The following is a 20,322-nucleotide window of genomic DNA, read 5'->3' as shown; positions in this document are numbered from 1 at the left end:
ACACCAAAATATTAAGCCAAAGTTAATAAATTTAAGACAGAAGACAAGCTCTAATACAGGAACTCTTATCCAGATTGTCATGGAAGGGAAGGTGTCCAAAAGGTCCCTGACACTATATCCTGAAATCTAGGGAAAGAGTCCCTAGTTTCATATCCTCAAATAGTTTCTTGTCCCAGAAGGTAAAGAACAACTTTTCTAAAAGAGACAAAAGCTTTTGAAGAGAACTTTTAGTTTGACGCTATAGCCACAGGAACACAACTTAAGATCTCAATCACATAAAGGTCCCCCCCCCCACCCCAGGTCCCTTGTTACAACTTACTTTTTGCTACGTTCTTCATGGCCGTTAGCACTGCTCAACTTGTTCTCATCCTAAGCAGGGTTGATAGAAGAACATCATGAGGACGAAGTGGTAACATTTCAAGTTGTCAAAGGGTAAAGGGAATAGGAATAAGAAAATACAAAACAATTTTAAAACTAATTACTTGCTTATAATTTAACATGGAAGGCTATAAAAAAATTTAGATGGGTATGTGTTTAACCACTTTGTTGCTTACAATTAAGTCATCGTGATACAAAAATAAAAATGCATATTAACATGTTAAATTTTACTTTCTTATATAGTTAGATATTAAGTTATCCAGATTTACAGTGTTCAAGTGGTTAAATAGAATTTCTATAAAACATGAATGAAGTCCTGTTTTGAGTTTTATTCCATGTGCTATGGTCCCTTTGGTCAGTACCATGGCTCTATTTCTGCCTAAGCCCCAAGTGGCCATGCTAGCAGCCAGCCACTATCGATTTCCTGTGACCGATGCCATTCCTGAGATCTTCGCCCATTTCCGTTGGAGGGTTGGGACTGTAAGAGCTTGATGCCACCTCTGTCACACATCTCGCCCTGAAGCAAACAGGGATTCACACTGCTTTAGTAATGTTGACTCCCAAGAACCCAAGAAAGTCAATTAATAATCCACCAGTCCAGCCTAAACATTTCCTACTTCCATACCTGTTTACATGGAACTACATCCATGTTAAACTAAGACACAAGAATCTTAACATTAAAATAGAAAGTAGTTCTTCAAGAGTCTAAGCATTATAAAACTACATACACCATTTAAAGCTAGAAAGAATTCATCCATATTGGTACCACATGGTCGTGCTATACAATCCAAAACAGCTGTATTATTTTTAAAAGGTTTAGTGCAATGTTTATTTTTAAAGTTTGATCACATCAGTTATAGAAGTATAAGTCCTAACTTACAAAGCTTACAGTTTGTGACACCAGTGATAATGCATGCATACTGCTATTTTCACCACCAACTGGTGAAAGAATGAAAAGACACTTTACTTTTACTGTGATACTGAAATGGGTCAAAGACTATACTATTAGCCAAAATAATTCCTCTGTAGCTTTTAGTGTGAAATATTATGGCAGGGACTAATTAAAAATAAAATATGGAGAACAGTAAAAACAGTCATCAAGTGACTTTAAGTTTGTGATACTGCCTCCTTTGCTTTAAAAAAAAATTTCTATTCAGGGATCCAAGAATTTTAGTAATTTTTAACTGAGCAGCAGATCATCACCTGCCTGTTTCAATATTTACTATCACCAGTCATATATATATGTATATATATAGAAGAAAATTTAAATCTCACCCATTTCTTCTTGTAAAACTTATTTAAAGATTTGCTTGCCACAGACTGGTTATGCTTTGTTATTCTTGGACCCCTGCTATTTTCCCAAACCACTACATTCACCTTTTTGCTATACCAAACTGGAGCTGGTAATTCTTAGTTGAGTCATTTTACCTAGGGGACCACGGTACAGCGATAAGTCACTCAATTACTACCTTATGATTGACAGTTCACACTGGAATCAAAGGTGAATTCATGGGAGTAGAGGTGAGATATCGTTAGGCAAGTCTACAAAGAGAGATAGATGGGCATTTATTCATCACGCTGAAGTGAAACTACTGCACAATATTATTACATCAATAGCATATATTTACTTTTGTAAGTTACACGTAATGCATCTCTGATAAGGTAAATCAAGAGGGCTCCGGGGAGGTTAGTTTACATTTCAGCAGTAGTTTCGTGATAATGCTAAATTAAGAAATAAATAAACCTCACCGACATGTTTTTTCTCACCTTCTTGTAAGGAGCCTCAAGCATTGCTTCAATATCAATATCGTCTGCCATTTTCTCTAAACGCCTAGAAAATAAAGGTAATTCAGTGAGTAAACATTTTTCAATTCTGCCCTATTTCCTTCTTACACGACAAACTCCGAAAACTTCAGAAAATACTTCAAAAACCCTGGAATAACCAAAGGGGATGCACTTTACCAGTCTTGGTAACTAAATCTGAAATGCCTCCAAGACTGAACAGACAGAAATACGTTAAACGTACATTCAAAAAGCAGCCTACAATTAACTCCAAAAACAACGCGCGCGACTCGAGCGAGAGCGCCACTTTCCGCGCAAAACCCGCGCTGCCATTTTAGGGGCAAAGGGAAACTCCCTCGGTTGGGAGGGGTTGTGTGCCATGGTAGCGTTCGGCTGGCGCCATGTTGGGAGGTCGCGGCCGCCCCAGGCCTCTAAGGGACCAGTCTCTATCCGCCCTAGGCCTCTCTAGGGTCCCTGCCACCCAAAAAACCTGAAATCTACACGACCGGAAAATAAGGGCGCGGTCGCCGAAATGGAGCCGATTTCTCGAGAACCTGCCCACCCCCCCCCCCAAGTCGTTAAACACCGACTAAGGAATGCCCCTCAACCCAGACGAAAACTAAACCTCTGAAAAGCTCTGACAATACTCCGGCCCGCGACACCTCCTTACCTGTGCGGGCTTTCGGGCCCCTGGGGTGCTTGTATTCGGAAAGACGGGGGCTGCTGCTGTTGCTGCCGCCGCTGTTGCTACTGTTAAGCCGCTAGGCCCAGGCCGCGGTACCGCCCAGCCCGAATTTCGGGCTCCGAGGGCGGATAGGCCCGAGCGAATCTAAAAGAAACAATGGGATTAGAGGAGCCCGCGCGGAAGTGCAGGACGGCGGCTTCGGCAGCTCAGGATCCACCCCTGCGACAGCTTCGACAAGCTCTCTGAAATGGCGGCCGCTGCTTCCTCGTACTCACATCCACCAACACACATACACACACACAAACACACGGGGTCTCACAGAGCCCTCAGCACGGGCTCTCGCGAGAAGTTGCCCGTAGTTCCAGACCGTACCGGCCGAAATATCGCGAGATGTAAGCATGGCCCGAGCGACCATGGCCCAATCTCGCGCAATGATTGCGCCACAGATATTCCCATCCCCCACTCAGAGAAGAGCCTTTGACACCCCCTCTACATGGACGTCTGTATCTCGCGAGACCGCGCAAGTAGCTAGAGCAAAGACAGTTGGTACACTTCCTGTCAATCTTTTTAAAAATTGAACGCTAAGTGGAGCTCTGTGGTTGCCTCCTCCCGGTGGCGTCTCCTCAACAGTTATCTGAAGGTTTTTCTCTCAGAGCTGACTGCCTCTCCCCTCCCCCGGGCTTCCCACCCTGGTGTCTGTCAAGGTCGCCATAAGGCAATCTAGTCCATATGGCGATAGGATAAAACAAAAAGCGTCATGTATAGATCATCAGCCAAAGGTGAAGAAGTGAAAGGCACGTGAGAAGAAAGGCAAGAAGAGACCGTACAGGGGTAGGGGCTAGAGAGATACGGGTGTAGAATAAAAACTAGGTTTTTCCGGCATTTTGGAGTCAGTGGGCTAGACACTGCTAACAAAACACGCTTGGAAATAGTGGAGAAAGGCAATGAGGTGAAAAAAATAAACTGCTTCCTTTGGCAATGAATCAGCTTTCTGCTCAGGATTTTACAGTTTGGCCTTGTGTCGGGGTTGCTATTTCTTAAAAAAAAAAAAAAAAATGTCCCCCATTCCCCTGGGACTCGACTCCTCGCCCCTCAAACTCCCTAGATACCTGGCAGTTACAGTGTAAAATCACCACTTGCTCTTTGGTCAACGCTGTGAAAAAGAAGGCAGCAGAGAGGTCGTTGGCTATAAGGCTTCCTCCTCCAAGATAAAAATGTTTGTAAAAAATCGAGGCATTAGAAGCAAAAAATTTTACAGATAAGTCTATTAATAGCTTAATAATCAAGGGTAAGATTTGACATGAGATAATTTGGTTCGTGTAGCTGCTCCAACACTGTGTGACCTTGGACTTGGACAAGTAAGTTAATCTCTTAGAGCCTATCCTCCCATCTCCTCTTGTGAAGAAGGGGGTAGTAATAATTACTAGGCTAAGCTTCTTGAGACTGCCCTAGGCTGATAATGCTCACTAACTGAATTCCCCCAGGGGGACCCTCGATAAATGAGTGCAGACCTAGTGGGGCTATAGTGAGGATTACATGAGATAATGTCTATAATGTGCCTGGCAAATATTTCATCCTCAGAGAAGTGAACTTATGTTACTGCTAAACAATTATTTGAAGGAAATGTAGGTGTAAAGGGGCTTTACATTTCTGGTTAACCTCCCACACAGGTGTTTCTCTTAGAGGATTAATAGATTTTACATAGTAATATTCCCTTACTCCTTTTCCTGATAATTCATATCCTCTTAATTTTTTGTGTTGAAAATCCCAAAACACTGAATCATAATATGTTCAAGCTAACAAAAAAGTTAACTTTTGCTTTCTCTTTTCCCGTTTGGTTTTCATTATTGTGACTTGTTAATTGTGCAAATATCAAAGTATAAAGGTGGCTGGCCCCTTATTAATTTGTTTGTTCGTTTAGGAACATGACAGCACAAAATTTGACTTGAACCTCTAGACTTATTTGGGAATAGGAAGGCTGTAAGCTTTCAGTCACTTGATTATTGAATATTTCTTAAATTGTTTTCTGTTCAAGGATGACCAGAGAGAACCTGGAAATTTAGAGCACAAACACCAGCTGGAAAACTCAGTCTCTAAAACAAATATATTTTTTATGTTTTAAAAGAAGATATTCAAAACAAAATATGCTTTTCATGCATTTTGCAAAACCTTTCTCTGTCTGGCTCACTGACTTTCTGTGTAAATTAATTCCCCTTTCATCATTTTTCCCCCTTTCATCATTTTATTCTCGAGTCATTTGAAGCAGAAGGTCATTGGTTTAAATCATCACCACCATCGAGAATATTATTATGTTCTATAATGTATAGAGAGGAGCACACAATAGACAAAAGCTTGGGATACAGGATGTAATAGATACTAATCTTAGAGAATTTTAAAATTCAAAAAATTATTTTGCTGATGTCAGATGTCAGGGTGCCTGGATGGCTCAGTCTGTGCAGCATGCGACTCTTTTTTTTTTTTTTTTTTAATGTTTATTTATATTTGAGAAAGAGAGAAAGAGAGACAGAGCATGAGTGGGGAAGGGCAGAGAGCAGGAAAGAGACACAGAATTTGAAACAGGCTCCAGGCTCTTAGCTGTCAGCACACAGCCCAACTCGGGGCCCGAACTTGGGACTAGCAAAATCATGACCTGAGCCTTAGTCGGATGCTTAACCAACAGCCACCTAGGCTCCCTCGACTGACCATGCGACTCTTGATCTCAGGATTGTGAGATCAAGCCCCATATTGGATATAGAGATTACTTGAAAGTAAAATCTTTTGGGTGCGTGGGAGATAGGCTAGATGGGTGAGGGGTAACTAAAGAGAGCACTTTTTATGATGAGCACTGAGCGTTGAATATAAGGGATGAATCATTGAATTCTACTCCTGAAACCAATATTGCACTATATGTTAACCAAAATTTAAATAAATAAATGAATACTAAAATATTTTTGTATTACATAACATCTTTTAAAAAATATATTTTGCCTGGACACCTGGCAGTTAAGCATTTGACTCTTGGTTTCAGCTCAGGTAATGATCTCATGGTTTGTGAGTTCTAGCTCCAAGTCAGGCTCCATGATGACAGTGCAGGTGCCACTTGGGATTCTCTCTCTCCCTCTTTCTCTGTCCCTCCCACACGCATGTGCCTGAGCAGCGCAGTCTCTCTCCCTCTCTCAAAAGTAAATAAACATTAAAAGTATATATATTTTGCCAATGCGAGTTTTTTTATGTCAGTATATGACTTTTATGGACAGAAAATGCTATTTTTAGGGCGCCTGGGTGGCTCAGTTAAGTGTCCAACTTCAGCTCAGGGCATAATCTCACAGTTTGTGGGTGCAAGCCCCGCGTCCGGCTCTGTGCTGACAGCTCAGAGCCTGGAACCATGCTTCAGACTCTGTGTCTCCTTCTCTCTCTGCCCCTCCCCAACTCACACTCTGTCTTTCTCTTTCTAAAAAATAAATAAATAAATTTTTAATGCTATTTTTGATATTTGCATTTTTTAAGTAAATAAAATCTTTTTTTTTTTGTAAATAAAATCTTTTTAAAAAAATAACAAGTATAAGGGCGCCTGGGTGGCTCAGTCAGTTAAGCATCTGACTTTAGCTCAGATCATGATCTCAAGGTTCGTGAGTTCAAGCCCCGCATTGGGCTCTGTGATGACAGCTCAGAGCCTAGAGCCTGCTTTGGATTCTATGTCTCCCTCTCTCTCTCTCTCTGTTCCTCCCCCGCTTGCACTCTGTCTCTCTCTCAAAAATAAAGATTAAAAAAAAATTTTTTTTATAACAAGTATAGTCAGTCTTAGTTTCTTAAAATTTTCTGGCATTAGGGAATCTACACCTGAAATCATTGTTGCACTATGTGCTAACTAATTTGGATGTAAATTTAAAAAATAAGTTTAAAAATAGTATCCAAGAAAAAATTTTTTTCTTAAAATTTTCTAATGTAGTCTCCTATACCTTTCCAATTAAAATCATAAATCTCAATTACTCAATTACACATATTTAATTAGAATCTTAAATATGCAAAATTCTCTTAAACATTACAACTTAATTATACATACAAAGTATCCCTGGGGTGCCTGGGGGTGTCTGTTCAGCATTTGATTTTGGCTCAGGTCATGATCTCACTGTTCGTGGGATCAAGCCCCATGTTGAGCCCCAAATCCGGCTCCGAGCTGAAAACACAGCCTGCTTGGGATTCTCTCTCTCCCCTCTCTGCCCCACCCCCATCCACACATACACTCTTTCTAAATAAATAAATAAACTTAAAATTTTTAAGAATGGTTCAAAGTATCTCAAAACAACATAAATGTTTTAAGACATTATATATATATATTTAAATTTAAACCTCTTTTTGTAAAAACACACCCATAAGAGAAGATTTTATTATCTCAAAAAACTTGAGATTGACATCCCAAAAGAATTCATACACTATCTCAGAAGACCAAGGTTCCTTTTTGGCCAGAGTTTTTGACCTGGACCAAAGACTGTGGTTGCATAACCTGCCTGATAGATTCCGGCAATATTCTTGAGCCACTGACAGGCATAATGAACCTTTTTGTTTTCTTTCCCAAGTCATTATGACATCAAGAATCTCAAGGCTCTTCATATAGATAGAAATAATTTTGCCACCCCTATGATTTTGCCTGATTTGGGTATATGAAACTATCAATCCTTCCCCTTAGTACTTTGTTATCTAATCAATTTACTGATTGAATTTGGCATTTGTTTCAAAGATTTGTCTACTGGCCATAATGTCAGGAACATTTTAGTGACATATCCTAAAGGAATGTTCATCAGCTTGAGAATGATTAGTCCTTCAAAGAAGAGATTTTTCAGGGGTACATTACTAACCATGTATTTCAGGTTGATACCATGTACTCTCATAATAATTTTTCTTGGTATCACCAACAAAGAATCCTGTTCCTCAAACTTAAGATACAGTTTCTTAAGATCCTGTGTAAACTAGATAAGGAAGCAACAATCGATGTTTTTGCCAGAGTTTAATATTTGGTCACAAAAATACAGTGTTTTAAACTCCCATAGTTAAGGAAATCAAGAACATTAAGAGGCACTCATGAATAAGATGATAATACAGCCCATCTGTCCATCCCATGGGCAAGAGGATTTCCCAAAACACTATTTTACCTTGAAAATAAAAATGAAAATATTCAATACACTATAACAAAATAGAATTTAGAACATTCTTTTGGAGTTTTATCAGTGAAATATGCCATTTACTGATTGATTCAATAAATATTTAGAACTCCAGTGCCTGGGTGGCTCACTCAGTTAAGTGTCCAACTTCAGCTCAAGTCATGATCTCACTGTTGTTGATTTCGAGCCCTGGATCAGGCTCTGTGCTGACACTTCAGAGCCTGGAGCCTGTTTCAGATTCTGTGTCTCCTTCCTTCTCTCTGCCCCTCCCCCACTCACACTCTGTCTCTGTCTCTGTCTCTCTCTCAAAAATAAATAAACCTTAAAAAAAATTTTTTAATATATATAAAAAATAAAAATTTAGAGGCTTCAGTATTTTCAGCACTCTGCAGGCTGATTTGTGGGTACAAAATAAAGGCACAGTCTCAAGGCATCGCTGGGTAGTTTAGTTGGTGAAATGCCCAACTCTTGATTTCAGCTCAGGTCACAATCTCAAGGTCCTGAGATTGAGTCTCGAATAGGCCTCCACCCTGAGCATGGAGCCTGCTTAAGATTCTGTCTCCCTGGGGCACATGGATGGCTCAGTCAGTGAAGCTTCTGACTTTGGCTCAGGTCATGATCTCATAGTTTGTGGGTTCAAGCCCTGAGTTAGGCTCTCTGCTGTCAGCTTGGAGTCTGCTTTGGATCCTCTGTCCCTCCTCTCTGCTCCTCCCCGTGCTCTCCCTCTCTCTCCCTCTCTCTCTATCTCTCAAAAAAAAAAAAAAAAAAAGATTCTCTCCCTCTCTCTCTAAAATCAGTTTCCAGTTTAGTTAGGAAACACCTGAAGGAACAAAAATCATGTTCAACATAGTGTTTTGTATTAAAATTTTGCATGAACTCAATACCTTGAACATCATACTATTAATAATAGCATATTTAAATGACAATAGTTTATAAACTATTTTCTATACATTATCCCATTTATTCCTCTAAATCTGTTTATTTATTTATATCAAATGAAATTAATTGACGGGATCAGACTATGATGCAAGTGGTCACAGAATCTTCTGGAAGGAGCTGATTGATGTAGATCATTATAGAGTTAAGTAGTATTTTTTCAACATTTTATTATGAAAATTATCAGTTGAGATCATTGTATATGTGCCTACCACCTATTTTCATTTTTTAAAGTTTATTTATTTATTTTGAGAGAGAGAACTCACACAGGGAAGGGGCAGAGAGACAGAGAGAGGGAGAGGGAGAATTCCAAGCCGGCTCTGTGCTGTTTGCATGAAACCCAACATAGAGCTCCTTCTTATGAACCATGAGATAATGACCTGAGCCGAAATCAAATGTTGAATGCTTAACCAACTGAGCCCTCCTGGTGCCCCCACCTATTTTACATTTAATATTTTGTAATGTTTGCTTTACCACATAACTATGTACCAACCCTCTGTCTGTACCTTCATCCAGCTTAATTTTCAATTTTTTTTATTTTTTATTTTTAAGATTTTATCTTTGGGGCACCTGGGCAGCTCAGTTGGTTAAGCATCCAACTTCAGCTGAGGTCATGATCTCAAGGTTCATGAACTTGAGCCCTGTATTGGGCTCTTCAGAACCCACTTGAGATCTCCTGTCCGCCTCTCTCTCTGCCCCTCCCTGCCTTTCAAAAATAAACACTGAAAAAAATCTTAATGGGGCGCCTGGGTGGCTCAGTCGGTTAAGCGGTTAAGCGACTGACTTCAGCTCAGATCATGATCACTGGGTTCGTGGGTTCCTTGGGCTCTGTGCTGACAGTTCGGAGCCTGGATCCTGCTTCAGATTCTGTGTCTCCCTCTCACTCACTCTACCCCTCCCCCTCCTCCTCCCTCTCTCTCTCTCTCTCTCTCTCAAAAATAAATATTAAAAAATATATATTTTAAGAAAAAAAGTCTTAAAAACATTTTATCTTTAAGTGATCTCTACACCCAATGTGGAGGTCAAACTCACAACCCCGAGATCAAGAGTTGAGTACTCCACCGATTGAGCCAGCCAAGCACCTCTTTAATACTTTTTGAATAAATTATACACATCAGTACATTTATCACTAAACACTTCAGCATTGCATATTCTTTTATTTTTTATTTTTTTAATGTTTATTATTTACTTTTGCGGGGGGGAGGGGCAGAGAGAGAGGGAGAAACATCTGAAGCAGGCTCCAGGCTCTGAGCTGTCAACACAGAGCCTGATCCTGGGCTCGAACTCACAGACTGTGAGATCATGACCTAAGCCGAAGTCGGAAACTTAACAGACTGAGCCACCCTGGCGCTCCAGCATTGCCTATTCTTAGCTAGAATTTAGTAGTTATGATTTTTTTAATGAGGTAAATTTTACAGTGATATGCACAAATCTTAACTGTACTAATAGATGAGTTTGACAAATGCATACAAATCAAGTAATATTTAAAGTGAAGGAATGGTAGAAGCAGGAATAGAGAACCAGACAAAGCAATATATATTTATCCTAAAATATCCTGATGTGACTACCAGAGAACTGAATAAAACATTGCAATTTAGGAGGCAGTGTATTGTTTAAAAATGTCTGCTAATGAGGCTAAAAATGGCTCAGTTGGCTGAGCATCAGACTCTTGATTTTGGCTCAGGTCATGATCTCACAATTTGTAGGTTCAAGCCCCACATCGGGCTCTGTGCTGACAGCATGGTACCTGCTTCAGATTCTCTCTCTCCCCCTCTCTCTCCCTGTTCCTCCCCGTACTCTCTAAATAAATAAATAAATAAATAAGTTTAAATAAATAAACATTTTTTTAAAATGTATTTGTTAATAGGGGGGCACCTGGTAGAGCATGAAATTCTTGATCCCAGGGTTATAAGGTCGAGCCCCACATTGGGTATAGAGATTACTTAAAAATAATAAAAAATCTTGGGACTCCATCAGTTGAGTGACTGACTTTGGCTCAGGTTATGATCTCACAGTTCATGGGTTCAGGCCCTGCCCCGTGTCAGGCTCTGTGCTGACAGCTCAGAGCCTGGAGCCTGCTTCAGATTCTGCATCTCCTTCTCTCTTTGCCCCTCTCCTGCTCACACTCTGTCTCTCTTTCTCTCTCTCAAAAATGAAGAAACAATGATAATAATAAATCTTAAAAAAAAGTATCTGCTAACAGGTCACCCTGAAGGGAGGAAAGGAAAGTACAGCAGGCCAGAACCTCCCCCACAGCAGCCCTTGGACCCAGATAACTTCTCTCCTGAACCTCACTATTTTCTGGGAAATGGGTTTGATGCTCCGATGACCCATTCATTTGGCTGGCAGACATATACGGACACTTGATGTCGGTCCTGCGGCAGAACAGGGCCTCAAGCTGCAGTTGCTGTCTAGCCCCCTCCTGTCCCTCCTCTGTAGGGCCCAGTGTAAGGATGTTGTGGGGTTGAAACAGGCTCATGATGGATCCTCAATAAACAGTAGTCAAGTGGAAAAAAAAATCTGTTAACGGAAGCAAAAAGAAATGCAATCAAGCATAACACTGCAAAAGATTTGGGATTTAAGCGAATCTAGCAATAGGAGGATCCTGCTGACGAGGCATCACAAGATGGAGATATACCTTGAAAATCATGGATGAAAAACAAAAGAAGCATCAACACACAATGATTTTGAATGAAAGCATGTGATTACATGATATGAGTGAATGGTCCTGTACAATGAACAGCCCAGAAAAAAAAGGATGTATTTAGTAGGCTCATTCATTCTTTTTTGGAGCCGGAAAAAAATAAGTCCTTAGCAATTATTTTCTGGAGGAAGCCCAAAGAGACATTATACGTCTAAATATCTCTAAATAACCAAGTCCTACATCCTTATATAAGTGAAACATCTGAGTTGGAATCTATGCAGCATGAACATGACTTGTATGCAGTGGTTGCAAAAGAAAATAGAGATGTTAGCAAGAATGTGGAAAAAGTAGAACACTCAGACATCACTGGTGGAAATGTAAAATGGTGCAACTCCTGTGGAAAACAGTTTGGCAAGTTTCTCTAAAGGTGAAATATAGAATTACCATGTGACCCAGTAATTTCACTCTTAGGTATAGACCTGAGCACTGAAGATGTATTTTCAGGGGACCTGTCTGACTCAGTTGGTAGACCATGTGACTCTTGAGCTTGTTTCAAAAATACATAATATGTTTTCAAACAAATACTATACACAAATTTTCATAGCACTACTATTTGTTATAACCGAAAAAATGGACACAATCCAAATGTCTATCAACTGATGAATGCATAAACTGTGTTTATATCCAAATAATGGAATATTATTCAGCCATAAAAAGGAAGTACTGATACATGCTACAAAGTAAATGAACCTCAAAAACATTATGCTAAGTGAAAGAAGCCAGACACAAAAGGTCATGTATTATCATAGGAGACATTCAGGGACACCTGGGTCGCTCAGTCATTTAAGCATCCAACTCTTGATTTGGGCTCAGGTCATGAACTCACAGTTTGTGAGATTGGGCCCTGCATCATTTTTCGTGCTGACAACCTGCTTGGGATTCTCTCTCCCCCAACATCAACATAAATAAAAAGAAAGAAAGGGAAAAAAGAAAGGAAAAAAGAAAAGGAAAGAAACATTCAGAATACGTAATTCCATAAAGATGGAAAGCTGACCAGTGGTTGCCAGGGAGTGTGGGGAGGGAAGTATGGGGAGTGACTATTTAATGGGTATGAGATTTCCTTTTGGTATGATGAAAATGTTCTGGAACTAGCTAGTGGTTATGGTTGCATAACATTGTGAATGTACTAAATGCCAAAAATTAGACATATTAGCATGGTTAATGATTAATTTTATGTTATATGAATTTTACCTCAGTAAAAAAGAAGGGAAAAAAAGAAAAAGAAAAGCATCCTCTAGAACAATATGCTGGAGGGAGAAAATGGAAATAAAAAGGCCCCAAATCTCTGCTTTCTAATTCATATATCTTATCGTGTAATGGCTTCATTCTCCATTTTCAGGATATTGAAATATTTCCTTTAACAAATATATACTGAACTTTTACTATGTGGCAGTCCCAGGCACTGGGAAAACAAAGGAGGACAAAAACAGTCATGGCCCCTGCCCTCCTGGAACTTACAATCTAGTTGGAGGAGGCAGGAGTTAATCAAAAGACTGTAACGAGTAAAAAGATGTACAACTGTGACAAATGCTACAAGAGAAGTCTAAGGTGTTATGAAAACATTTTAAAGGAAGATTTAGTGCAAGGAATAGCATTTAATAGGTAAAGAACAGTTCAGTCAAAGAATAGAATATGCAAAAGGCCTGGTAGCAGGAGGAAGTATGCTGTCTTTAAGGATCTGCCAGAAGGTTATGTGACTGTAACAAAGAAGCTTATGAAAAACCAGACCATGCAAAGCCTGCCTATCAGATGAGTCAGTTATTAGATATTTTTTCAGCTCCAAATCTACCCTCTGCTTTATGATTTTGGGGTTGGGACTCTGCAAATACTTTGCCTTTACCTACTGGCTCTCTGTTAAGCTCTCCTAATAGAGACTACTAGAAGAACACTGCAAGGCTCACAAGGAACGATGGAAACCTTCCTGCTTGCTTTCTGTTGCCCTCTGTGGCATCCAGCAAAGCTTCAATTCTAGCAGTGGCCGCTCCTTTCCATTACAGCAGCTCAATCAGTTTGCAGTTTTTACAACACTCATAGAACCAGTCTCATTATTCTCTCTTCAGAGACACTGGCACTGACTGCCCAGTGTCTTCTACTGGCCGGTCTGGGTCCGAACCCCATGGGGCCCTTCCTCTGAATTCACAGACACAAGCACCTGCCAAGCAGCACCTTCTCTTCAAACATCTGAATTTCAGCTCTGTTTGGCCCTTCCTTTGTTTGTTTGTTTATTTATTTGTTTGTTTATTTTTAAGTTTTGTGTTTTAATAATTCCAACCTCTTCCCTTTGTTTCCTAAGCCCTAGGAGTGGTAGCTGTTCCTGCAATTACTACCAATGTGATACCTTAGATTTCTCATTTTACTTCCTCAGTTATATAGTTAACAATCCATTATATTAAATTCTCTTTGGTAAAATGTGGTTTCTGCCTCCTTAACATGAATGACATTGACTGGTATGTAAGGATCTGATATTTAGTCTTCAAGGTCCAGTTCAAATGCTACCTTCTATGTGTGTCTTTCCCCATCACCCTCAATTAAAATTATTCTTTTAGTTAATTCATTTTTCTTCCCTTCAGTTATTTTTTTTTTTACTTTTTTTAATGTTTATTTATTTTTGAAAGAGAGAGAGAGCACGCGCTGGGTGGGGGGAGGCGTAGAGAGAGAGACACAGGGAATCTGAAGTGGCTCTCTGACAGCAGAGAGCCCAATGTGGGGCTCAAACTCACAAACTGTGAGATCATGACCTGAGCTGAAAGTAGGACGCTTAACCGACTGAGCCACACCCATGTGCCCTCCCTTCAGTTAATTCTTAATGCCTTTCTTAAGGGCTATAGGTTTTTGTTTTTCTAATCATAAGCCAAATCACACCCACATACCTAATAACATCCTTCAGTTGCCCTACAATTACATTGAAACCTCTTCACTCAAATTAACTCTGTGGATCTAAGAAATTCACCTACCAATTCAATCTAGTAGAGAAGGGTAGAGAAGGGTAGGTGTAGAGCAGACAGGAACAGGCATGGCTTCTCATCCATTCTCCTACATATTGTAATTCTGTATAATTTATTTAATCTTTTAGTTAGGTTTCACTTTTCCCAGCCTCACAGACAGCTATGAGGATTAAGTAAAATGATATGAAGAAGACTAAGTAAGATAATGTATGTGAATATTTTAGCACAGTGTTCAACTCACAGTAAACATTCAAAAACATGAGCTATATTATTCAAAAAACCCCAAAAACATTAGCTATTATTTTTGCTAAAGTTTCTGATTTATCCAGCTATGAATACCAAGATAAAATTTTTGTTTAGATTAAAAAAACAATGCCTATGTATATTTATCACACTCTTCCTTACAGATTCCCCTTTACTCTCTCTGTTCCAGGCAACTGGCTTCCTTGTTGTTCCTTAAATACCCAACCTACATTTGTACCTATAAGAACCTTGCATTTATGAAGTTTTGCTTAGGACATTCTTCAAGACAGATGCAATTCTGCCTCCTTACTATTTCCTTAAAGTCACTAATCAGATGTTAACTTATTAAAAAAATTTTTTTTTTAATTTTAGAAAGTGTGAACAGGGGAAAGGGGCAGAGGGAATTGGAGAAAGAAAGAGAGACAGAGACAAAAAGAGAGACAGAATCCCAAGCAGGCTCCACACTCAGCTAGGAGCCTGCCTCTGGGCTTGATCCTATAACCCCAGGATCATGACCCAAGGAGCTGAAATCAAGAGTCAGGTGCTCAACCGACTGAGCCACCCAAGGGCCCCTCTTTTTTAAATTCTTTTTCTCTTAGAAAGAGCATGAGTGCGGGAGAAGGGCAGAGGAAGAGAGAGAATATTCTTTTTAATATTTATTTGGAGAGAGATAGTGCAAATGGGGAGGAGCAGAGAGAGAGATTTTTTAATGTTTATTTATTTGGAGACAGAGTGCAAATGGGGAGGGGCAGAGAGAGAGGGAGGCAAAGAATCTCAAGCAGGCTTGCACAGGGGTTGCTGCAGGGCTTAATCTCACAAACTGCAAGATCATGACCTGAGTTGAAACCAAGTCAGATGCTTAACCAAGTGAGCCACCTAGGCACCTGAGAGAGAAAGACTCTTAAGCAGGCTCCATGTTCAGCACGGAGCTTAAATGTGGGGCTCAATTCCATGACCCTGGATCATGATCAAGAGTTGAAATCTCAACTGACTAAGCCATCCAAGCACGCCTAGATGTTACCTTCTCTGTGAGGCTTTCCCTGACCATCCTCTAACTCTAAGTACTTATTCCCCTTTCCTGCTTTATTTTTCTTCATAACATTTGTCATCATCTAACGTACCATATATTTTACTTATTTGTCCATTGCCCATCTCTTACCATTAGTCTATAAACTCCATGAAGGCACGTACTTTTGTTCATTTTGTTAATTATTTTGTCTCCAGGGCCTTGAATAATACCCAAGACTACCAATGGTATGCTGATAAATTGTCTCTCTAAACAAAAACAAAAACAAAAACAAAAACAAAAACAAGAAAGCCTGATGTGTTATATTTGCCATAATGTAAATATTCCCACTATTGCCTATTTTAAGCTTCAACTGAATATTTATCAGCTCTTACAAGCCAGAAGAGGCTGGCTCCAGCATGCCACTATATGTCCGTAACACTGAGGGACTCATTTAACTTGTCTTAAGTCTCAGTTTTCCCATCTGTGAAATATCTGTGGGATAATAATAATACCTACTTAATCAAATTGAGACAAAAGTTAAATAATTTAATACAAGTAAGGCACATAAATCAGTAGCTGTAACATAGTGTTAGTTTCATTATTTTTTATTATTTATATATTTATCACGTTTACTCTTCTCTATATGCCACCAACATTTATTTGTCATTTCTGATATTTTTTTTTTGCTACATTTTCCAATGCTTGTATTGATTGAAACAGGGCTATCAAGTTCTATGGTGTTCTTTGATCCATCAACAGAATACCTAGTTTGCTGGCCATGGATTTGATGATAAGCAACAGGTACAAAATTTTGGCAAACATTTCTCAAGATGTTGACTTATTTCTTAACGTTTATTTTTATCTATTTTGAGAAAGAGAAAGAGAGGGTGCAAATGGGTAGAAAGAGAATCCCAAGCAGGCTCTGCACTGACAGCAGGAAGCCTCATGTGGGGCTCACACTCAGAAACCGTGAGATCATGATCTGAGCTGAAATCAAGACTTGGATGCTTAACCAACTGAGCCACCCAGGTGCCCCTCAAGATGGTGACTTATTATCATATTTCTCCTTGTGTTCATGATTTTTTAAAATATTTTATTATTAAAAAAAATTTTTTTAAGTTTTTATTTACTTACTGAGAGAGAGAAAGAGAGAGTAGGGGAGGGGCAGAGAGAGAGGGAGAGAGAAAATCCTTAGTAGGCTCCACACAGCATAGGGCCTGATGCAGGACTCAAACCCATAAACCATGAGATCATAACCTGTGCTGAAAGTCAGACACTTAACCAACCGAGCCACCCAGGTACCCCTTTAAGATTTTGTTTTTAAGTATTTTCTACACCCAACATGAGACTTGAATCACAGCCCAGAGATCAAGAGTTGCATGCTCTACTGAATGAGCCAGCCAGGCACCCCATTTTTTAAAAGGATTTTGGGGCACCTGGGTCGCTCAGTCAGTTAAGCGTCTGAATCTTAATTTTGGCTCTTGGTTTCAGCTTAGGTCATGATCTCACGGGTCGTGGGTTTGAGCCCTGCATGGGTCTCTGCATTGATAGTTCAGGAACTGCTTGGGATTCTTTCTCCCTCTCTCTCTGCCTTTCCCCTGCTTGTGCTCTCTCTCTCTTTCTCAAAATAAACTTAAAAAAAAGATTTTATTTTGAAGTCCTGTGTTCATAATCTATTCATTGATTTTGATCATTTTCCTATTGGAGATTCTCCTATAATGGAGTGCAGTGGTTTCCCACTGACAGTTTGGGGAGCATAGAGGAATCCAGAATGCCCTATCATCTGTCTTACCCCACTTTTTAATCTGTTTGTAAAGTCTCAGATGGCCTGTATCTCCATGCCTAGAAAATATCTGTCCTTAAATACGTTCGTGTTTTATCCTCTAGGAAGTTGGCCATTATCCTGCCTACACTTATTAGACTCCATCAATCTCTCATTATTGCTTTTATTGGATTGTAATCCAGCTTACACACTTGCCTTTACTACCAGATTGTAAGCTACTCTGAGAACATGGACTGCTTCTCCTTTATCTCTATCCTTCCCCTCTCCCCCGGCTCCTAGCATCCTGCCTGGAATGTACTGGTTGTTTAACAACTATTTGTTGAATTGGTTGGGGTTGCTTTGGAGATGCATCAATGTAAAGCCGGGATATAAAAAGGAAAGATGAAAGATCTTCTCAGATATAGAGCACGTTGCCCAATGACAATTAAGTATAGACAAGCAGGGCATGTTCTCACACACACAGGAATTCTGTACAATTCGATTGCGTGGGTGAGTTGAAAAGTCAGAGACGATTTCTTTGGAAAGATACATAAGTACTAATTTGTGAAAGGTCTTCCATGCTCTGCTAGCCAGTGATGTGCTGGAGGGTTTGTACCAGCTCATGAACCAATTATTAAATGTCCAGGAATTTGTGGAGCCAGTTGATCTCACACTGGTAGTTTGAAATCAGCCCCAGTGTGAATATTTACACTACAGATAGATCTGCACATGCTTAAAATCGACCTGTTATTTTTTTCTCAGTTGTTCACAGGCCACTGAAAAGTTTGGGACATCACATTTAAAGAGTTGTTAAATCTTATAAGGTTGTTATAAAGATTAGGTGAGAAAATAAATGTGTAAAGAAACTTAGAGGGCATAATGGAAGTACTCCAAAAATATTGTTTGATATTGCCATCCATGAGAAATTTTAAGTACCCCTTTCATGCTAGACATTATTCCATGCACTGGGGATATAGCAGTAAACAAAACAAAGTCCCCACCCTTATCAATTTTAAATTCTGAGGATATGAAAGATTATTATTTATTCATTTATTTTTATTCGTTTATTTTAATGTTTATTTATTTTACAGAGAGAGAGAGTGCATGAGCAGGGGAGGGACAGGGAGAAAGGGATACAGAAAATCCGAAGCCAGCTCTGCTGACAGCAGAGAGGCCAATGTGGGCCTTGAAGTCACAAACTGTGAGATCATGACCTGAGCTGGAGTTGGGTGCTAAACCGACTGAACCATCCAGGCACACCTGAAACAGATCTTAATTTTTTTTTTAATTTTTAAAAATTTTTATTTATTTTAAAGAGAGAGAGAGAGTGTGTGTGCGTGAGCAGGAGAGGAACACAGAGAGGGAGACACAGAATCCTAAGCAGACTCCAGTCTCTGAGCTGTCATCGCAGAGCCTGACACTGGGCTCAAACTCAGGAACTGTGAGATCATGACCTGAGCCGAAGTCAGACACTTAACCCACTGAGCAACCCAGCGCCCCTTAAAAAAAAAAAAAAGAAGTTTTATTTGTTTAAGTAATCTCTTCCCCCAACATGGGGCTGGAACTCAAGACCCTGAGATGAAGAGTTGCATGCTCTTCTGACTGAACCAGCCAGGCACCCTAAATAAATACATATTTAAAAAAGGGGGTAAGATAAAGATTTGAAATACAATAGGAAGGGGAGATAGGCAAAGGTGAGTGTGTAGGAGTGAAAGAAAAAATTGGAAATCTATAGGGAATATAAATATAAATTTTATTTCCCCATCTGGCCTTTGAAAAGTCAGAGGTCCTACCCCAAGGCATCTGGTGGGAGGACAGAGGCCTTCTGGGGCAGGGAGAGTTAAATGTGGGCAGGATCCAACTCTCTTGTAATTGTCAGGTTTTGTCATTTGGGTTTTTATGGCAATTTTCGTCTCTACTTTAGCCAAGTATGCAGAGGTTTCTGCCTCTATTTTATCTCTTGCAATGAAAAGCCTCCCCTGAAAATAAAAGGCGGAGGAGGGATGATGATTTAGCAACTAGGATAAATAAACCTTTGAAAAGTATAGAGACCCGGAGGCGCCTGGCTGGCTCAGTCAGAGGAGCATGTGACTCTTGATCTTGGGATCATGAGTTTGAGCCCCACTTTGGGTGTAGAGATTGCTTAAACAAATAAGTAAACTTTAAAAAAAAAGCCTAAAGACCTGAAAAGGGTTTATGAAGAAGCAAGGAAAAAAAAAAAAGACAATGATATAGTCAAAGAGAGCAGAAAAAGTGGAATAAGGTGTGAGAGTACCTGGGACTACCTGTTTCTCCATAATTATCACCCAGTGACTTTTAGAGTGCTATTTAGAGCCTGGAATTTGGAATTAAGATTGGATGTGAGATATGGTTTTAGGCCCAAGGGAACCATGGCCTGTGCTGGGTTGGGTGAAGTAACGGAGGTGAGATTTCAAACGCACAAGTGTGGGGCAGCAAGAAGGTGAAGAGAGCTTTTGGGTCTTAGTGAGTCAATAAGCAGGCAAAAAGAAATCCAGTGGGATTTGGGCAGCAGAATGTCAGTTATTAACGTTCTTCACCATCACCACCATCATCATCACTTTTTTTTAAACTTCAAATACATATAATTACACGGATATACTCAGGATATACTCATATTCTTGGTTCACTATTTTCATTAAGCCAGCCCAACTCCATTTTTTCTCTTTTTCTCCTGTATTGAATATACAAGGCTGTTTAA

At 39.7% G+C, this 20,322-nt stretch overlaps 2 protein-coding genes across 8 annotated transcripts in view; one reads left to right on the top strand and one right to left on the bottom strand.

Moving 5' to 3' along the window:
- RBM39 (RNA binding motif protein 39) overlaps positions 1 to 3,142 on the bottom strand; it is a 30,857-nt gene extending 27,715 nt beyond the window's left edge. For 4 of the 7 annotated variants that reach the window (XM_047853760.1, XM_047853761.1, XM_047853763.1 and 1 more), the window contains exons 1-3: positions 2,831 to 3,142; positions 2,146 to 2,209; positions 320 to 369 (exon numbers count right to left, since the gene is read on the bottom strand). In XM_047853760.1, the coding sequence (XP_047709716.1) occupies positions 320 to 369; positions 2,146 to 2,196 (101 nt within the window). In that variant the 5' untranslated portion in view covers positions 2,197 to 2,209; positions 2,831 to 3,142. Of the gene's footprint in view, positions 1 to 319; positions 1,921 to 2,145; positions 2,210 to 2,830 lie in introns of those variants that run through there. The other 3 variants (XM_047853766.1, XM_047853765.1, XM_047853767.1) reach the window with 3 other exon arrangements.
- Positions 3,143 to 3,293: 151 nt separating this feature from the next.
- The window catches only part of PHF20 (PHD finger protein 20), a 173,053-nt gene continuing 156,024 nt past the window's right edge, over positions 3,294 to 20,322 (top strand). Inside the window, exon 1 of the mRNA XM_047853751.1 lies at positions 3,294 to 3,391. The gene's annotated coding sequence lies outside the window, so the exon portion shown is untranslated. The remainder of the gene's footprint in view (positions 3,392 to 20,322) is intronic.

The sequence above is a fragment of the Prionailurus viverrinus genome, chromosome A3 (genome assembly GCF_022837055.1).
Source record: "Prionailurus viverrinus isolate Anna chromosome A3, UM_Priviv_1.0, whole genome shotgun sequence".
Lineage (NCBI taxonomy): Eukaryota > Metazoa > Chordata > Mammalia > Carnivora > Felidae > Prionailurus > Prionailurus viverrinus.
This window is presented reverse-complemented; position numbering and strand designations above follow the sequence as displayed.